This window comes from Trachemys scripta, chromosome 3, assembly GCF_013100865.1.
Source record: "Trachemys scripta elegans isolate TJP31775 chromosome 3, CAS_Tse_1.0, whole genome shotgun sequence".
NCBI classification, from domain to species: Eukaryota; Metazoa; Chordata; order Testudines; family Emydidae; genus Trachemys; species Trachemys scripta.
Genome location: NC_048300.1, coordinates 129,056,210 through 129,077,751, shown reverse-complemented (window position 1 = coordinate 129,077,751; position 21,542 = coordinate 129,056,210). Strand labels below are relative to the sequence as shown.

At 39.7% G+C, this 21,542-nt stretch overlaps 1 protein-coding gene across 2 annotated transcripts in view; it reads right to left on the bottom strand.

Moving 5' to 3' along the window:
* Positions 1-21,542, bottom strand: part of ASCC3 (activating signal cointegrator 1 complex subunit 3) — a 480,033-nt gene that overhangs the window by 354,683 nt on the left and 103,808 nt on the right. For both annotated transcript variants that reach the window (XM_034765979.1, XM_034765980.1), the window contains 2 exons: positions 14,268-14,468; positions 13,668-13,808 (listed from right to left, as the gene is read on the bottom strand). In XM_034765979.1, the coding sequence (XP_034621870.1) occupies positions 13,668-13,808; positions 14,268-14,468 (342 nt within the window). The remainder of the gene's footprint in view (positions 1-13,667; positions 13,809-14,267; positions 14,469-21,542) is intronic.

Here is a 21,542-nt window from a genome sequence, read left to right as displayed (position 1 = left end):
CCAGCTGGTCATGCAGTCCATATGAAGGAAACCTATGACAACATGAAACAACTTTGAGGTGCATAAACTATGACCAACATCCATGGCAGCTTTGTGGCGATTTGAAGGTTGTTGCTCTCTTGCTTGATCTGCAGACTGGATACACAAAGTACTGCTGTTTTCTCTGTGAATGGGATAGTCGTGCAAGAGATTCCCACTACATCAAGAAAGATTGGCCACTCCGACAGTCATTGGAGCTTGGGAGGAAAAGTCTTCAGCATCCACCACTTGTTGAATCAAGGAAGATTTTTTTACCACCCTTACACATCAAGCTGGGTCTGATGAAGAACTTTGTCAAGACCATTGACAAAACAGAAGCAGCTTTCAATTACCTCCGTGGAAAATTTCCAAGGTTAAGTGAAGCTAAGATAAAGGAAGGTATCTTTGTTGGTCCTCAGATTCGTGATCTTCTTCAAGATGATGCATTTGACCATGCACTGCGTGGCAAGGAAAAGACGGCATGGAAAGTGGCAATAAATTTTCTCGGAAACAACAAGGCAGACAACTACAGGTTGTTGGTGGAAAACCTCCTCAAGGCATACAAAAGCCTTGGTTGCAACATGTCAACAAAGATACATTTTTTGCACTCTCATCTAGATTTTTTTCCACCGAACTGTGGAGCAGTGAGCGACGAGCATGGCAAGCAATTTCACCAGGACCATTGCAACAATGGAGAAATGCTTTCAGGGCAAATGGAGCCCATCAACACTGGCAGACTATTGCTGGACAGTGACAAGAGATGTTCCATTTAATGAATACAAGAGATAAGCCAAGAAGTGCTGAGTAGACACTGAATAGGACTAAACTATGTACATAATAGTTTTTTGCCTTTTGTTTCATAATAAATTTTATTTATGTATAACCCTTTTGCTGATTTGTAAAGTGTTACATGAACAGGACAGGAGAAATATTATCATGTAAAGCAACCATAAACACCTGGAAAGACCTAGGTTTACAATTTATGATTAAAACTCTACTATCTACACAATATACATAGACATAAAATGTAAAAACTTAAATATCTTAGAAACAGTAGCCAATCAGTTGTTTTAATTGTCATATTTGAATTCAGCACATCAAAATACATAATAAATAGCACATTTTATCTCTAAAGCAGACGACTTCTCAAAAATTATAGACCAGTGTAATAACTGAAGTTGAAATCCAATAGCAAAATGACTTTTGCTACCAGTAGAAGACATTTTAAACAAAAAGGGGAAATTTCTCGGAATTAATTATGTCATTCCACTTTTTAGTCCCAAATGTTTTACGTTTCTGTTTTGTTTTTATTGTGTTTAAAATAAGTTATATAAATATGGCTGTGATAACCAAGTAAAAGTTCCTTTCCTCACAACTTTCAAACTACAATCAACACTTTAATTCAGCAGCCATAAAAAGATGACTGCAACAACTCTGAGACTGATAAACCATTATCTAACAAGCCATTTTCTGCAACAACCACTACCACCACAGATATGCATCACGAAATCTGTCAGCAAACATGGGAAAGGCAGCAGAGGTATGTGCATTTTTGTGAATACACTAGTTGCACCTCCCTTGGCAAATGTGGCCTTCACACTCAAAATAGCAAGTGACTTGATGGTTCTTGAGAAGTAAAGAAATTCCATGTTTCTACTGTGTGAACATGAAGCCATCTTAAATGTGTTTTCCTGTTATTACAATGTCATAGATTTCCCTACTTATCTTTAAACAGCCAGCTCCTTTGCATATACAGCAATAAAACATCCTTAATAAAAGCACAATTCAGCATAAATGCAACTAAAGTGGAAGCCACACATGTATCAAATCATATTATTCAATCTATCTCCCTCTAGGCATTAATATGCTTGGGGGCCAGGAAGCCATTTCTGTGATTCTCTAAAGGTTACAGCTGTCTACCACAGGCTAAGACATCATGCTAACAGAGCCATCTGTTTATAATACAAAATGCCAGCATACACCAGCGTCACAAAAACATGTTATATCTCCTAGCCTAGTGATTTACAAACAAATCTGTACTAATTCAAACCCATTTATGTTCACCATGGTCTAGAGGGTTTCAAAGATATTTGTTTACTGTAAAATATTGGATAGAACTATAAAAGGATAGTTTTCTTTGGGGGGGGGGGTGATAAACCATGTTCAAAGCTATAGCATACATTCTTTTCGATTACATAAAACAAAAGCATTTTGAAGCTGTTGTAAAGCCCAAATGAACAACCATTCAGAAAGTCACCAGTCATCTGACAAAAAGACAACACCCCATGATAGCTGATATCCCAATACCATCATTATGTATACAGTCTGTAATATAAACAATAAACAGCATGTACACTTTAAAAAATCCTACTACACAGCCATTTCCCCCTGGAGAGAGGATGAGGAAACAACAAATCACATGTAGCAGATGTTAGTTATGTCACTTAATGCACCACTGGTAGGCACTCAGATACTATGGTGATAAAGGTGGTAAAAGAACCTGTAAAGAATAGAATAGCCTGAAAGACACAGTCAGTCAACTGTACACAAGAAAGGAACTTGTACTCCATAGCAATCTGGACTTAAATTCTGTACCAAGATCTCTAAATTCTGCACTCTGGAGAAGCAAAATGGAAAAATAGTGAAGCTCTATTTCAACTAAAACCCCTGATTTTTAAAATTGAAATAATTACAAAAATGAGCAATAGAACGAGCACAGTAGTTTGTTGTTATTTATTTTTCACAGTCATCACATTCAGTTTTCAATGTGGCAAAGATTTCTGCACTGACAGTATACAACTATATTGTAGAAGTTATAATGGGGAGGAGGGAGACCAGAAGTTTTGCAGGTAGATTGAAGCCAGCTGAAGTTTTGGGGGGAATGAGGATTAAAGTCCCTGAATGCGAAGACTTTGTATCAAGTTCCTTTAGGAATCTTTACATTAAGTGTAAGGAAAGGGCATATGTAGAAACTTTAGGATGTCCAGACTCCCAGAATTACTGAACTTGATACTTGCTCTTTGTAACCTTTTTCATTGTTTGGAGGACACTAGTGAGGTGGATCTTTTGCTAGAAGCAAAGAGAATTTGGATCATATCCTGAAAGTAGACTGCTTCAATTTTTAACTCTCTTACAAGATCCAAGCAGCAAAGTTGTAGCCGTGTTAGTCCCAAGATCTGAGAGAGAGAAGGTGGGGGAGGTAATATCTTTTATTGGACCAACTTCTGTTGGTGAGAGAGACAAGCTTTCAAGCTACACAGAGCTCTTCTTCAGGTCAGGGAAAGAAACTCCCAGTGTCACAGCAAAATGCAAGATGGAACAGATGGTTTAGCACAAGTATTTAGCACATATTTTAAGGGATTATTTAAGGTAGAGTGGCCTGTTAACACCTCTGCAGTCATAGGACAAAAAAGGAGAATTAGTGGGTTACAGATTGTAGTAATAAACCATAAATCCTGGTTTCACCCACATATTTATTGGGTCAGACAATCACTCTGTTCTCCAATGAGCTCACACAGGAAAATGATAACAGACAAGAACACCCTATCACCAGTGTGTGAACAACTGCCCCAATAACAGCTATGTGGGTGGTGAAACCAGGATTTATGGATTTTTACAACAAACTAACTCATTATCCCCCTCTTTTTGTCCTATGACAGCAAAGGTGTTAGTGGGCCACTCTACCTTGAGTGGTCCCTTAGAATACATGCTAACTACTTATGCTAAACAATCTGTTCCACCTTGCATTTTGCTGTGACACTGGCAGTTCCTTTCCCAGACCCAAAGAAGAACTCTGTGTGGCTTGAAAGATTATCTCTTCCAATAGAAGTTGGTCTAATAAAAGAGATTACCTTGCAAATCTTGCAGCGATCGCTGATATGGGTTTCACCCAAACAGCGTAAACACTCCGCGTGCAGATCACTCACTGGCATCGGCCACCTACAAGTGTTGCACGACTTAAAACCTGGGGCGCGAGGCATGCCCCAGCCCGGGCACACTAACTAACCTAAACTAAACTAATAACTACAGGTACTATAAACTGAATGAACAAGAGTTCTGGGGAAGAGCTGCAGCAAAAGTGGAGCAGAGCAGTTCCAAAGCACCTTCACCAGCGGCAAGAAGGAACTGAGGGTGGGGGGGACATGCAACGCCCCTTATACCGCGCCATGGAGGCGCCACTCCAGGGGTCGCTAGGGGCGCTCCCCTACAGGTACCGCTAGGGGAAAAACTTCTGACACCAGTGCACGTGGCGAGCACGCACACCTATTGTTGAACACACATGAGCAATCACTTGTAGAAGAATTACCTCTGAGCCAGTTTTCACTGCCAGCTTGGGACTCCAGAACCCTGTCTTGTTGAGCCAGACAGGCTAGCCCGTTGCAACAGAGACCCAGAGTCTGGTCCCCAAAGCTGCAGACTTAACTGAAAACAACTCAGCAGGTTGCCCGGCTCCAGCACTCAGACAACCAGTTCCCAATGGGATCCAAACCCCAAATAAATCCGTTTTATCTGTACAAAGCTTATACAGGGTAAACTCATAATTTTTCCACCCTCTATAACACTAATAGAGAGATATGCACAACTGTTTGCTCCCTCAGGTATTAATCACTTACTCTGGGTTCATTAATAAACAAAAGTGATTTTGTTAAGTATAAAAAGTAGGATTTAAGTGGTTTCAAGTAATAACAGACAGAAGAAAGTAAGTCACCAAGCAAAATAAAGCAACAACACGCAAGTCTAAGCCTAATACATTAAGAAACTGATTACAGGTAATATCTCACCCTCAGAGATGTTCCAATAAGCTTCTTTTACAGACTAGACTCCTTCCAGTCTGGGCCCAATCCTTTCCCCTGGTACAGTCCTTGTTAGTTCCAGTAGACATCTTAGGTGGAAAGCAGAGGCTTTCCATGACTGGAACCCCTTTGTCCTGCTCCACCCCCTTTTATAGCTTTGGCACAAGGCAGGAATCTTGTGTCTCTCTGGGTCCCCACTCCTCCTTCTAAATGGAAAAGTACCAGTTCAAGATGGATTTCATTATCAGGTGACATGTCACATATCCCGGTGAGACCTCATTCTTCATTACCCAGGGGCTGGCCCACAAGTACACAGGGAGGCTTGCAGGTAAACAAACCATTTACAACCAATTGTACTAGTCAATGGGAGCCATCAAGATTCTAAACCACCACTAATGGCCCACACTTTGCATAGTTACAATAGGACCTCAGAGTTATACTTCATGTTTCTAGCATCAGATACAAGGATGATACATGCCTAAAAATAGGATGGACACACTCAGAAGATTATAAGCTTTGTAATGATATCTTACAAGAGAACTTTTGCATAAAGCATATTCCAGTTAAATCATATCCACATTCATAAGCATGCTTTTATAAAGCATATGGAGTGCAACGTCACAGTATGTTGATTTTGCATGTAGAACTGGACCATGAAATAGGGCATCTAGCCTGTGAAGTAGAGGCAGATTTGGACTACAAACATCTCTAATTGGTCTGATTAACATGGTTTTATTAGTAAATTTAGGACATTTGGAATTACTTTGTGCTTTCTAATTTTATCCTTCAGAGTACTTTGGAGACAGAGGATTCAGATGGAATGTATACAGGGAGGATTGTGGCTAGAAAAATAGCTGAATGCTTCTGTATGGTGTCGGTTGGGCAAACAAGCCTCGTCTTAGAATTCTAAACTTTTATATTACTTGGAAATGTGTTGCTTTAGACAATAGTTCGATTGGACCATTCTCTGCCTACCTAACCAGTCTGCATTTTCATTGTTCTTTCAATCTGAAGAGATTAAATGGATCCTATACCAATCTCCACACAAAAAGAACAAGCATCTCTCAAGTGAAGTTTGTTCCTCTTTGCCCATTTATATACATCACTAGCAGATTTTTGTTGTCTCTTGATTTCTTTCACAGAAACTTAATAGCAAACTTTGTAAAAGAAAGAATGTTACTGGAGCAACAAGGGGACCATGAAGAATCAAAGTTTTATTGCATATATTTTATGTTACTAAATTGTTCTAAATTAGCACTTAGAACATTACTGCTCAGTTGTTCACTACTGTTAAAAAGACACTTGACTTTCTGTTCTTTAAACCCTTTAAAAGAAGCTGAATAATGTGTCTTTCACTGACCATTTTCCCCTTTTACATCTGCTAAGCATTGATTTCCCCCCTCCCTCCATTTCTAATGAAGCTTAAAATTAATAAGACTTTTTTATTTACTTCCTTGATATTCACACAGCTCTAGAAATAAGATAAGTTTGTAAATTGCTGCTGTACAGCCAACAGCGGGAGAAGAACATTTTTTAACATTCAGGTTCTTCAGAACTGTCCCTATACTTTGGGCATGCACGTGTTTTATTTTGTCACGGTGACTTTAGTTTTTCAGTATGCAGACAGAATGAGTAGGTGGAAAATATTTTATTTGTCTACAGTGTTGGACATTTCATCATATGCTGAGGGTGCAACTAATGTGAAAAACACAGCAGGGTTGTGGAATTCAGAGTAAAAAAACCATTTAAAATTCTTTTATCCTAAAAAGGATCTTAATTTGTAACTGTTTTAAAATGTTTAAGTAAATAAAAAGTACACAGCATGGAGGAATTTCAATTTATAAAAGAATGTTTTTTTCTTATATATTCCAAAGCCAACACTGTTTAAAAAACCAGTAAAAGCTGCTAAGTGGAAAACAATGTACTTACATATCAACTGCATTTACAAAATCTAAGTACTTCAAAGCATGCAAATAAATGGCTCAACATGTGATAAATAATATACAGCCCATAAAATTGAAGTACAGAGAGATGCACACTGAACCTCAGCAGAATAACCTCAACTCTGACGAGGTATATTGGAAGATTTTTTATTTCAGTTTCTGTACTGAAATATTTTGCTTTCATGGGTGGTAAGTGGAAACTACCAGTTAATAAAAGTTCTAAAGTACTTACCTGCTGTTTATTTAGTGTAATGTTGTATATGTAGATTAATAGGAAAAGTGCCTAACATTGATTTATATTTAAATTAGCGTACTTGTATTTCAGGCCGATCAAAACGTGCCTTCCAAGAGTTTTGGTTTTGTATATTATGCCAAAAGTGTATATACTGTTTGCCACTTACTAATATTTTTTGGTTTAGAATTTCTTATGATTGATCTTTATAATTAAAATCTATTTGTTCAAAAGTATATAGTGTAAGGATGTTTCAGGACCATCAACCAGACTCACATTACTTTACAACTGCAGCAAAGCAGACAACCTCTGTTTGCTGTAGCAGACAAAACCACTTCTAACTCAGAGTTCAAATCCAAGGAACAGGTTTATTTCAACAGGTACAGAATGCCACACCCGGTGATCAGCTGCAGTGTAACAGGCCTATGGTTTGGCTATATTCATATTGACAAATGCAAAGCTTAAGTTTCAGTATAGTTTTTATACCCAAGATGACACGCTGCTTTTATCAACACCCCCTCCTTTGCTTCATTATATAAAACTAATTAATATCTATCAGGTATCAGGGGGTAGCCGTGTTAGTCTGTATCTACAAAAACAACAAAGAGTCTGGTGGCACCTTAAAGACTAACAGATTTATTTGGGCATAAGCTTTCGTGAGTAAAAACCTCACTTCTTCGGATGCATCCGAAGAAGTGAGGTTTTTACTCATGAAAGCTTATGCCCTAATAAATCTGTTAGTCTTTAAGGTGCCACCAGACTCTTTTTTAATATCTATCAGGGCTGTCAAATGATTAAGTAGACGCTTTGTAACCACAGTTGTAGACAGAGCAAGTTCAGATGAGGAAAGGGTGTTATGTATGTGCAGGCCACCATGGGCCCCAAGAGAGAAAGGCAGATCTTGTCCAAACTAAAGAGTTGGAAAGTCACCGAAGTGATCAGCTCTCGCATTGTCTGCAATCTGTCCCATGGCAGATAAGTTCGGGCAGATGTCGTGTATATGTGAGTTCCTATGAACTCCAGGGATTGTGCAGGGCAAAAAGTCAATTTTTCCACATTGACGTTGAGTTCCAGGGAGAAGAGGTGTAGAAGCAGCTGGAACATTGATTCCCGGGCCTCTTCTTTGGACCTTGCTGCTATCAGCCAGTCGTCTAGATATGGAAAAACGAGGATCCTCTGACACTGGAGATGAGCTGCCACCACAGAGAAAATGTCTGTGAACACTCGTGGGGCAATGGTAAGCCTGAATGGGAGAACCCAGTATTGAAAATGTTGAGGTCCCACCTTGAACCCCAGGAACCTTCTGAGAGGTGTATATAGATATGGAAGTAGGCATCTTGCATATCAAGAGCCGTAAACCACATTCCTTTTTCTATGGAGGGAATGATTGCTGCAAGTGCAATCATGCGGAATCTTTGTTTGGAAATTGAACAGTTGAGGCATGAGAGATCCAAGATGTGTCTCCATCCTCCATTCTTTTTGGGTACTAAGAAGTAGTTTGAATAGAACCCTGTGCCCTGCAATGGTTCCTGGAGGGGCACCATAGCTCCCCTCCACAAGAGGGAGTCCACTTCTAGTTGGAGGATGTCATTGTGTAAGTGCTCCATGTGTGGATCGCAGTGGAGTGTATGATGGGGGCATCGCTGTAAATTCTATGAGGTAGCCGCTTTACATAACATCTAGGACTCACTTGTCCATTGTTATGGCTTTCCATGCTGGCAGAAAGAATTTGAGCCCCCAAAGTGGGTAGCCAGTAGGAGCATTGATGTACAGAATGGTTGATGGCTCTCTAATGACACTCAGACAACATTTATGTGACAATTGCTTACGTTGCATGGATGATTGGGCAGTCGATATAGGCAGCCAGGTTCTGTGGACCTTAGGGCATTTTTGAGGATGCTCGTAGGTACATAGGTGGCATAGCTGTGGGACCTTGTAGTGTTGTTATTGGGGCAAGCGGTAAAACTTTCTCTTAGGTGCTGGTATGCAGGTGCCCAAAGATCTTAATGTGGCTCTAGAGTCCTTTAAGGAGTGTAGGGAATCATTTGTGTTCTGGTTGAAAAGGTGTGATTTGTCAAACTGAAGGTCTTCTATAGTGTTTTGCACCTCCCTGGGGAAGTCTGAGGAGTGTAACCAGGATTCCCTCCTAATGAGGATCCCTATTGACAACACATGGCCTGCTGCATCTGCTGAATCCACTGTGACCTGTAGCATGGACCTGACGAGTAACTTGACTTTCTTCAAAACCATCTGGAATTGATTGCAATCTTGCGGTAGTAGTTAGTCAGTGATCTCAGCCCCTCATCCATTGTTGATAAAGTCATATCTGGCCATCAAGGCTAAGTAGTTGGAAATATGGAATTGGAGTCCTGCCAAGGAGAAGACCTTCCTACCCATGAAATCTAGTCTTTTGCCCTCTCTGTTGGATGGGGTGGAGCAGAGGTGTTGCTGCTTGGATCACTCTGATGCTGCCTAGATGACCTGTGAGTTGGATGGAGAATGAGAGAATAAAACTCTGACCCCTTGTGGAGACACAGTGCCTCTTTTCAGCCTCTTTCAAGAGTGTGTGCACATGTGGCCATGGTGTGCCCTACCGTGTGTGCCAGTTAGAGGATGGCATATTTGATCAATAGGGCCACTCTCAAAAGTACTGATGTGTGCAAGATGTGAGGTAGCTGGAGTTGACTGGTGGGGAATTGTCTCAGTGCCACTGGAACCTTGTGAAAGTCAGGTTTCTGGACTGCGTCAGACATCTGTATCATCCGAGTCAGAGACCTCCCCAAATGGTGGTGCTGCTGGAGCCACCAGAATGGGAGATGGTAGGAACATAGCGGGAGGAAGGATCCATGTGAGCAGGTGACCAGATCGGGGCTCATGATGACAGCAGTCCTTCTAATGCAAACTCCTCATGGGGACCCAGAGTGGCTGTAGGGGTCAATGGTAGTTGTTCCACTGGAGGACTGGTACTGGTAACTGCATTTGTCTGGAGACCAATGGTTCCCAGGGCGCTGGTGGAATCACAGGATCAGTGGTCAGTACCAACGGATCCAGTGATCGGTGCAGCCTCTTCTTGTTCTTCTGAATCTTGGAACGCGTGGTTCCTTCATTATCGGATATCGTGGATGGTACCAAGTCCTTCTTAGATGTGGATGAAAACTTACTGCCATGCTTATGTGCATGCTTCCCTGGCTTATGGCTAGGCCCCGGAGTGGGGTCCTTAGTGCTAGTACCGGCGGAACCCAATGGAGACACTGCAGTAGGGGAAGCACTCTTCGCCTACTCAGGCTGATATAAGGGGAAGTTCCCTGACCAGGATCCAATGCTGGTCCCATGACAGCCTCCATGAGGTGCTTCTTGAGGCAGAGAGCCTGGTTTTCTAAAGCATGGGCAGGGAAGGAGAGGTAGATACTGCACCTGGATGTGATATGGGATTCCCCCAAGCAGTACAAACAGTGCTAGTGCTCGTCACTGATCGAAAACAAGCAGGGGCAGGAAGCACAGATTTTCAACTTCAGCATCTTTAGCGTAATCCAGTACCCAGATCTGGGAGAGGAGGGACCATGCAGCAGTGAGAAAGAACTGGAGACACCAGCAGCCCGCTGTGCTCTTTATCACATTGGGCAAAACCATGACATAATATAATTAATGCCAGTCAACACGGGTTTATGGAAAACAGATCTTGTTGTACAAACTTGATTTTTTTTAACAATACAAGTTTGGTTGATAAAGGTAATAGTGTTGATGTAATATACTTAGACTTCTATACAACACTTCATTTGGTACCACAAAATATTTTGATTAAGAAACTAGAATGATATAAAATCAACATGGTGCACATTAAATGGATTAAATGCTGTCTAACTGATAGCTCTCAAAGTGTAATTGTAAATATGGAATCATCATCAAGCTGGTGTGTTTGTAAAGGGATCTGGTGGAAATCGGCTTATGCTATTTAACGTTTTTGTCAATGACTTGGAAGAAAACAAAAATTACTTATCAAACTTGCAGATGACAAAGACTGGGGTGTAGTAAAATATTAAGAGGACAGGACATTGATATAGAGTCATCTGGATCACTTAGTAAGCTGGACGCAAGCAAACATATTTCAATACGGTCAAAGTAAGGTCATATATTTAAGAATCACATATGTGGTCCATACGTACAGCATGGTGGGGCTCTAAGCTGAGAAGCAATGATTCTGAAAACACTTTGTGGCCATTGTTGATAATCAGCTGAACATGAGCTCCCAATGTGATGTTATGACCAAAAGGGTTAATGCAATCTGTGGATGTATAAACAGGGAATACCTAGGGAAAGCAAACAAGTTATATTACCTCTGAACATGGCAATAGTGTGAGCGCTACTGGAATACTGTGTCAAGTTCTAGCATCCACAATTCAAGAAGGATGCTGAAAATTTGAAGAGGGTTCAGAAAAGAGCCACAAGAATGAATAAAGGATTGGAAAACATGCCAGATAGTTAAGGCTATGATTTAGTCATGGGTATTTTTTAGTAAAAGTCATGGACAGGTCACCGGCAATAAACAAAAACTCACGGCCCGTGACCTGTCCATGATTTATACTATAAATACCCCTGACTAAATCGGGGGGGGGAAGAGAGGAGGCCACAAAGGGCCGCTGCTGGGGGAGAAGCCAGGGGTCCTCTGCGGGGGGGGGGCAATGATGGGACCAGCGGCAGCAGTTGCTCCTGTTACCCTGGGACCACTTGAGCAGCAGCCGGTGCGGCTGGCTGTGGGTCCATCCAAGAACTGTATGCAGAGCCGCTCCAGCAGCAGCCAGTGTGGCTGTCCCCAGGGCCACCTGAGCAGCTGGCCCCATAGCCAGATGCTTGGGCAGCTCTGGATTCAGCCACACTGGCTGCTGCAGAAGTCACAGAGGTTGTGGAAAGTCATGAAATCTGCGACATTCTGCGACCTCTGTAACAGACACTGAGCCCTACATATAGTGAAAGATTCTAGGAGCTCAATCTGTTTAATATAACAAAGAAAAGATTAAGGGGTGACTTAATCACAGTCTGCAATGAAAATGGGGAATAAACGTTTGATGAGAAGGCTCTTCAGTCTAGCAAAGGTATAACAAGAACTTATTGCTGGAGCTTGACCAACTAAAAATAAGTTGTATATTTTTTAACGACAGTAATTAATCATTGCAACAACATACCTGGGCTGTGGTGGAACCTCCATCATGCAAAATTATCAAATCAAGACTGGATGTTTTTTAAAAAACATCTTGTTCAAACAGGAATTAATTCAGGGAAATCCCATGGTCCGTGTTATGCAGGAGGTCAAGCTAGATTATCACAATCGTCCCCTCTGGATTCATAATCCATAAATCTATATTTTCTTTTTAACATAGGAAAAGAAATCTCCAGTGTAATAATGGAGATTTAAAGCATATCAAAACTAAGAAGAGAAAAGTATATCTCAATTGAATCAGTGTTAATTACTACAGGATTAATGACACAAGTGTTCATAATACATAAATCAATACAGCCAAAGCTTATTCGGATTCATGAAATTAGGAAACAAAAGGGTAACAACAAGGAGTTTAAGCATAAAAATACAAACACTTTTCTGTATTGTGGAAAAGTGTTACATCACTGGCTGAAAGACTGCCCAAAATGTATACCTGATAAAAGCCTCTTTTCTAAACAAATAAGGCAATATGGGAATAGTCACATCTGCTAACAAAAAATCTGCATGCTGCGCAACACTATACATGAAGTCAGGTATGCAAAATTCAGTTATTAAAATGTCTAGAATTTCTCAAGAGGCAAAAGAACTTCATTAATGTTACCTGATACTTTTCATCACTTAAACACTCTATCAGAGGAAATATACTGAGATTAGTTATCAGCAGAATCTTCAATTTTATTAACCCTTTAAAAAGATGATTAACAAGGTGGGTGAGGTAATATCTTTTATTGGAGCAACTTTCAATAAGAGACATGACCTCACCCACCTTGTCTTTCTAATATCCTGACACCAACACAGCTACACCAACACTGTATACTTTAAAAAGAGGTCTGACAAAATATTCATTTACATAACAACAATATTGTAGTAATATTTCAAACTTCTTTTGCATTTTCCATGTGAGGATCTGACCCTACTTGACTTTTGGATGTGGGTGTGTGGTTTGTTTTTGTTTTTTTGTTGTTGGTTTTTTTTTGGGTGGGAGGTATTTTTTGGAGAGGGGTGTTGAGGGGAGCTGAGGATTTGTTTGTTTCTAAACGATTACCTAGAACCACAATCCCTGACACAATCATTAAAAGGTAGGAATAATAATCCATTAAAAGGCTGGAATCCAGAAATAAGGGATCTGGTTCTACTAATGGTTATAAGCAATGAAGAGACCTAATGGGTCTACCCTGGGAACTAATAAAACTGGGAAGTGATAAGAAGGTTGTGGGTGTATTATAGGGTTGTTACTCAAATTTCAGTGAAAAAAATAGATAATTTTAGGTTTGTTTTTCAGATCTATTTGAAAGTTTTCTCCACAGTGAATGTGTTCCAAACTTTGGTCACATTTTAAACATACACACAGTATAATTAATAGCACGTTACATTCCAACTACTACAACATTTGACAATGAAGTTTTTTAGAAATTAAAGTGTACACACATGCGTGCACACAGACATTCATCTGAAACAAAACATACCTGTGTTCGAAGAATTTCACCCTTTGACAACTGCATATCACCAGTCAACTCTTTCACACTGATGCCTAGTGGCTCCAGACGTTTGCTGAAGTAATTTGTCATTTCAGCTGCCAAAGCCTTCATAGGAGCAACATACACAATCTGCACCAAAAGGACACTAGCTTGATAAATGAGCAAACTGCACAATGTCATTTGTTTCATGGCAACCAATACAAATCACAATTTATTGTGAAATATGATTCTAGGCACTTACAGTGAAAAATCTTAATAGTGATATATGAAAAGTAGTTATCTTTGTTAGCTAAGTGTGCCACTGTTTAGAGGACAATGGATTTTGTTTATACAGCCTCATTACTTTGAGAATTGGTTCTGCATCAAAGCTAAATGTATTTTCATAGCTTTTCACATGGGTAATAAGATTTTCAGAACACAAATAGGAATTGGTTTAATAGTAATGAAGTAAATCACCAGCATTTTCTAGGAGACCTGGAGAAGTATAATACCCTTGAAAACTTCCTGATTTCATATAATGTGTATAACTGTATAATGGGTTTTATCTTGTGAGTTAAAAAAGCTGGTCTTGGTTCATTGAATTCCTACCTTAAACTCATCCTTTTTGATAACTCCTTGCTGAACATGCTGGCGAATTTCATGCAGGACAGTTAGCATGGCAATGTTAGTTTTCCCAGCTCCGGTGGGTGCACAGATCAGCATGTTCTCATTTGTACTGTAGGCAGTCTCAAAAACTATTGATTGGATTCGGTTTAGTTTTTTCATGCCTTTAAATACGAGTTGCCCAATCTGAAAGAAAACAAAAGTATTGCAATGAAAATACAAGGACAGCAAAATTAGAGGGATAATTTTTGGATCCTCTTAGAAATTAGTCACAAGGCTTTGATCCCAAAAGGCTAAGTCTACCATGCTGAAAACTTCACATTTCTTTTATTATGTATTCCAAGTAGGATAACTTTTAAAACATTAACATAAGTTACTCTTAACTACACCACTGTTATGTTTTTCACTCTTACCAAAAACACACTAACCAAACTTCATTAACAGTTAATGAATATTAGCATAAAAACAGTATTAATAGATTATATGACTGTTCTGTATTTTAAACATAATTATTAGTGAGAAAATGTACACTTTTATAGTGCTTTATAAATTAGGAAAGATATACTAAGTTGTTATTCTAAAGCCATCCTAGGGCATAAAGAGGAAACAATATCCTCCTCCTCTCTGATGGGGAGGGACACCTTTAGGGCATTGTCAGGCCACTACCTATGTATAGCATAGCTAAACAAAAAGTCCAAAATATAGACTAACATATTACATTAAAAAACAATAATAAGAGAACAATAAGGTTACAGAGTCAATCACACAAAAATTAGGAAATGCCAGAATTAAAGTTGCCTTACTGCCTTATGTTGGGCCCCTTTAGCGTATGCAATATGATTCGGGCCCTTCATTTTCGGTTTTTATTTTATTTAATTTTTCCCAGGAATTTAATCGGTGTTTATTACTACAACAACAAAAGCAGGTGAAAATTGGTGGAAAAAACTATTAATTTTTCGGTGTAAATAATCAGGGTTTATTTTGTTGGACGGAAGGACAAAGGAAAAAAGTATTGAGTAGATTAATGCTTTGATGAATGGGATTCTATGGGGTTTGCAGAACTAAAAACAAAATGCCATTCTGAGTTTAAGAAAACAATATCTCTCTAATCCCCAAATAAAACTTTTCATTTGAATAAAAACAGTTTACTGTTTAAACTTAGAACTATTAGCTTATAAATATTTATAGTTAATAACTGGGCCATACCATTTGCAGTGCATATACTCAACTTCATCCTTTTCTCCTGTTTTGTTTTTTTTAAAACTTTCGAATACATCCTTGTGTTCTGAAAAGTATTCTGATAGATTTTTGTTTTTTTCCATTGTGTCAGATATTTAAACCATTCTCTGCTAACAGCTTGAAATATGTATGTGGTGGGAGTGAGATTCTTCAGAACATTAAGATGCGCATGAACTTCAGAGCTTGCGTGGGAGCCTGTTTATTGTATGCATCTTCTAGACTAATACATAGCCTTACTTCAACAGACAGCTCTGCGTATACACCCAGACTAATGTATTATCACAGTACATATCTCATGTATCTCATACTTTCCTAATAAAACAAATTATTTTTATATATTTGAATGATACAAAAGTAGGGTGAAAATCAGAATAAATGAATGTTTTTTGTAAAACCTGGGTGTTTGGGGTTTTGGTTTTTTCCCCCCTCCTTTGGTAAAAATCAGACAGTACTACTACTTTTCCCACAGGACCTTTGTGTTATTCAGTGCACAGCAGTCAGGGTTACGCAGTAGAGACTGTTGTCTGTGGGTATATATACACTGCACACTAAACCCGGGCTCAAACCTGAGTCAGAGCCTAAGACCCCTTTCTGCTGACATACAAATCAGTTTGACTTGGGTGAGTAAGCTCAGGTCCTAGGACCCTGCTGTGACGCTGGTCCAAGCCCGGTCATTTTGCAGCGTGGATGCAGCTCAAGCCACAGATCTGAGTCAGAAAGTCTGTGTAGTGCACTATGGACATGTAAACACAGCTATGAGACCCAGGTCCAGCAACTGCAAGCCCAGGTTTATGATGCAGTGTGGATGTTTAAACACTTATTTGGAAATACTGAGTCCACATGCCCAGGTCCCTACAGATGCAGGTTTCAAGTGCAATATAGACATACTCTGTAGGACCACTGCTTCATATATGGTAGAAGTTGGAGGGTGCCTAGTCAATGAGGCAGAGGATTGCAGGAAGAGAAAGGATGATCTCCTAAGAATGGCCATAGTGGGTCACACCAATAATCCATCTAGCCCAGTAGCCTGTTTTCCAACAGTGGGCAATGCCAGGTGCTTAAGAGGGAATGAACAGAACAAGTAATCATCAACTTATCTATCCCTCATCACCCATTCTCAGCTTCTGGCAAACAGAGGCTAGGGACACTTCAGAGCATGGTTTTGCATCCCTGTCCATCCTGGCTATTAGCCATTAATGGACTTGTCCTCCATTAATTTATCTAGTTCTTTTTGAACTGTTATAGTCTTGGACTTCACAACATCCTCTGGCAAGAGTTCCCCAGGTTGACTGTGCGCTGTGTGAAGAAATACTTCCTTTTGTTTGTTTTAAACCTGCTGCCTATTAATTTCATTTGATGTCCCCTCGTTCTTGCGTTATGAGAAAGAGCAAATAAGAGCAAACTTCCTCGTTTACTTTCTATACACCAGTCATGGTTTTATAGACTTCTATCATATCCCCCTTTAGTTGTCTCTTTGCCAAGTTGAAAAGTCTCAATCTTATTAATCTCTCCTCATACTGAAGCTGTTCCATGCCCCTAATCATTTTTGGTTGTTCCTTTCTGTACCTTTTCCAATTCCAATACATCCTTTTTTGAGATGGGACCACCAAATCTGCATGCAGTATTCAAGATGTGGGCATATCCGGGATTTATATAGAGGCAATATGATATTTTCCCTCTTATTATCTATCCCTTTCATAATGATACCCAACATTCTGTTAACTTTTTTGACTGCCACTGCACATTGAGTGGATATTTTCAGAGAACTATCCACAATGACTCCAAGCTCTCTTGAGTGAAAACAGCTAATTTTATATGTATAGTTATATACCATTGTTTTATATGTATAGTTGGGATTATGTTTTCCAATATGCATTACTTTGCTTTTATCAAAACTGAATTTCATCTGCCATTTTGTTGTCCAGTCAACCAGTTTTGTGACATCACTTTGTAACTCTTCGCAGTCTACTTTGGATTTAATTATCTTGAGTAGTTTTGTGTCATCTGCAAATTTTGCCACCTCACTGATCACCCTTTTTCCAGATCACTTATGAATATGTTGAACAGTACTGGTCCTAGTATAGATCTAAGTTCCCTCTAAGCTGCACAGCCGTGCGGCAGGCTATCAAGGGCTGTGCAAGCAGGGAGAGGCACCTCTCCCCTGGTCTCATCCTCGGAGCTGTCGCGGTGAGAGAGGGCTGGGGGGAGTCCTCTATCCCCGCCGCAGCACAGGGGCAGCCTGCACCTCAAACTCCTCATCCCCAGCCGAGCTCTCACCCCCGCACAGCCCAACCCTCTGACCCAGCCCTGAGTCCCGTCCTGCACCCCAAACCCCTCATCCCCGCCTGCACCCCAGAGCCCCCACCCTCGCACACTCCAACCCTCTGCCCTAGCCCTGAGCACCCTCCCACACTCTGAACCCCTCGCCCCACATCACCTCCATATTGTTGCACATAGCAAAATTCATTCCATACATGGTTGTAAAAAATTTGAGGGAACATTGGTACAGACCCCTTGGGGACACCATTATTTATATCTCTCCATTCTGAAAACTGAACATTTATTCTTAGCCTGTGTTTCCCATCTTTTAATCAGTTATCAATCCATGAGAGGACTTTCCCTCTTATCCCATGACAGATTACTTTGTTTAAGAGCATTTGGTGGGAGACTTTGTCAAAGGCTTTCTGAAAATCTAAGTACAGTATATCCACTGGATCATCCTTGTCCACATGCTTGTTGACCCCTCAAAGAATTCTAGATTTGTGAGGATGATTTCCCATTACAAAAGCCATGCTGACTCTTCCCCAACAAATCACGTTCATCTACATGTCTGATAATTCTGTTCTTTACTGTAGTTTAAACCAGTTTGCCTGGCACTGAAGTTAGGTTTACAGACCAGTAATTGCTGGGATCACCTCAGGAACCTTTTCCTAAAAATTGGTATCATGTTTGCTATCCTCCAGTCGTCTGGTACAGAAGGTGATTTAAATGGTATGTTACATACCACAGTTAGTAGTTCTGCAATTTCACATTTGAGTTCCTTCAAAGTTCTTGTGTGAATACCATCTGATTTTGGTGACTTATTACTGTTTAGTTTATCAATTTGTTCCAAAACCACCAGATTGTCACCTAAAAAGAATGGCTCAAGTTTGGAAATCTTCCTCAGATCATCAGCTGTAAACACTGATGCAAAGGATTCATTTACTTTCATGAGTGTTCCTCTGGCAACTCGATTGTCCAGTGGCCCCACTGATTGTTTAGCAAACTTCTTGCTTCTGATATACTTTTAAAAAATTACTATTACTTTTTGAGTCTTCAGCTAGTTGTTCTGCAAATTCTTTTTTGGCTTTCCTAATTATATTTTTATACTTCATTTGCCAGAATTTATGCTCCTTTCTATTTTCTTCACTAGGATTTAAGTTCCACTTTTTAAAGGATGCCTTTTTGTCTCTCACTGCTTCTTTTACTTTGTTGTTTAGCCACAATGGCACTTTCTTGGTTCTGTTACGACGTTTTTTTAATTTGGGGTATACATTTAAGTTCAGCCTCTATTACGGTGTGTTTAAAAAGTTTCCATGCAGCTTGCAGGAATTTCACTTTTGGCACTGTATCTTTTAATTTGTTTAACTAACTTCCTTATTTTTGTGTAATCCCCCTTTCTGAAATTAAATGTTACTGTGGTGGGCTGCCGTGGTGTCTCCTCTCCCCATCCCAGGTTAAATTTAATTATATTATGGTCACTATTACCAAGTGGTTCAGCTATATTCACCTCTAGGACCAGCTCCTATGCTCCACTTAGGGCTAAATCAAGAATTGCCTCTCCTCTAGTGGGTTCCAGGATTAGCTGCTCCAAGAAACAGCCATTTAAGGTGTCAAGAAACTTTACTTCTGCATATCATCCTGAGATAAAATGTACCCAGTCAATATGGGGATATTTGAAATCCCCCATTATTACTGAGTTTTTTATTTTTGTAGCCTCTCTAAAATCCCTGAGCATTTCAGAGTCACTATTGTCATCCTGGTCAGGTGGTCGGCAATATATCCCTACTCCTATATTCTTATTACTCAACCATGGAATTACTATCCACAGAGATTCTGTGGTACAGTTTGTTTCATTTAAGATTTTTAATTCATTTGAGTCTACGCTTCCTTTCACATATAATGCCACTCCCCCGTTCTATCCTTCCGATATATTTTCTACCCAGGTATTACTGTGTCCCATTGAATCTCCTCAATCCACCAAATTTCTGTAATGTTTATTATATCAATATCCTCATTTAATACGAGGCATTCAAGTTCATCCATTATTTAGACTTCTGACATTTGTATATAAGCACTTTAAAAAATTGTCACTTTTTAGCTGTCTTCCATTACGTGATGTAATTGAATAGGACTCTTTCATTTGACTGTTTCTCATCAGATCCTACCCGTATTTTATCATCTTCCAGCCTCTTCTCCTTACTAGGACATAGATAATCTCCATTAATAGAGCCTCTCCTAAGGGATGTCTCTGTCCAAATCATGTGCTCCTCCGCACCTGTCGGCTTTGCCCCAGCCCTTTTGTGAAAAAAAAGTGTTTGTCCATGGGAATGTGTCTTATTTTTTCTGTGAGAAGGTAGAGATTATCTGGTTTCACCTACATAGTTATTGCGGCATTTGATGAACTGGTCAAGGTACACCAATGCTGCAGGTGTAGGACCCAGGAATCTTGAAAGGTGTGTTGTGGGGGGGTGTAGGTCATTGTAGTAGTGTAGATGTAGATGCAGGTTTTGCATCTGTTCTGGCAGGGTACAGTGCTACTTTGAGTTGGTGTGTCCTGGTCTGTGGGCAACTTGCTTCTGATGATGAGCTTGGAGAGGTTGGGAGCAGGGGCAGGGTTTGAAAGGCATACAAGGTGGGTTGGGAAAGATTTCTTTCAGGATATGAAATATGGGTTATAATTGTTTGATGATACCCCATTGGGTTCCTGTGTGGGGTGGTAGATGATACGTAGGGGTGTGAGGTCAGTGGTTCTCCCCATTCTCCCCCCGTAGTGAAGCTGGTTCTCTCAGGGTATTTGGGTGGCCCATGCCATGATACAATCTACTTCTTTGGTGGAATGTCCTTGTTTGGTGAAGGCAGTTTAAAGATGTTTTAAGATGTATACTCCGGACTTTGTCCTCAGAATATATTCTGTGGTATCTGAATGCCTGATTAATCAAAGGGGCAATATGTGGCCTTTTCATCACAATAAGCCCTAAATATTTAAGCAATAATGCTATTGTAAATGAAAAATCACATGGCACAAAAGCGTCATATAAAATATGCTTTTATAAATGTACTGATTATGGAACAAGAACACAAATTAATTAGCCAAGAATTTGTGTATGAAAATTCTTAATTTTCCCTTGTGCACACTAGTGCTACTCAAACTCAGTCTGTACTTTTGTTTACAGCATTTGAATTCAAACTTCTATACATATCCCATGTGTATCTGAATGTCTGTTATAGTTCACTGAATCTTGTGATTCAGAGAAATGTTTATTTCTGCCTTGATCTATTTTAAAGTATTTCTAGAACTTTTCAGGAGGTCTCCTTTATCTTTAAGTTGTTGTGTTTCAACACTGCAGCAATCTTCGCTAGTAATATACTTTTATAGGTTATTCTGTCTGCAAAACTGTAGATGGAAAGCCATTTGTCTCCCATCAACTGCAGTATGTACATTTACTTGGTGTCTCTTCATTTTCATCAATGGGGCTATAATAAAGTGTTAATGAGCTTCCTACAGAGGCAATGATTGCACAGCCTTACAGGGTTCGATCAATGTATTTTATAGTCTTTTTATTTATCTTGAGTTTCCAGTTTGTGCACTGTTTAATTTTAGGAATTCTTAAAACACCTTTGAAAATGGTTGCATTTTTTTCTTTGTTTCTTAAAGCTCCATTTATTTAGGTTTTTCATACTGTACAAACTGTTTTCAGGTAATATTGAAGGAACTACTGGAGAACACCACACATAAATAATAAAGCTGAATAAAATACT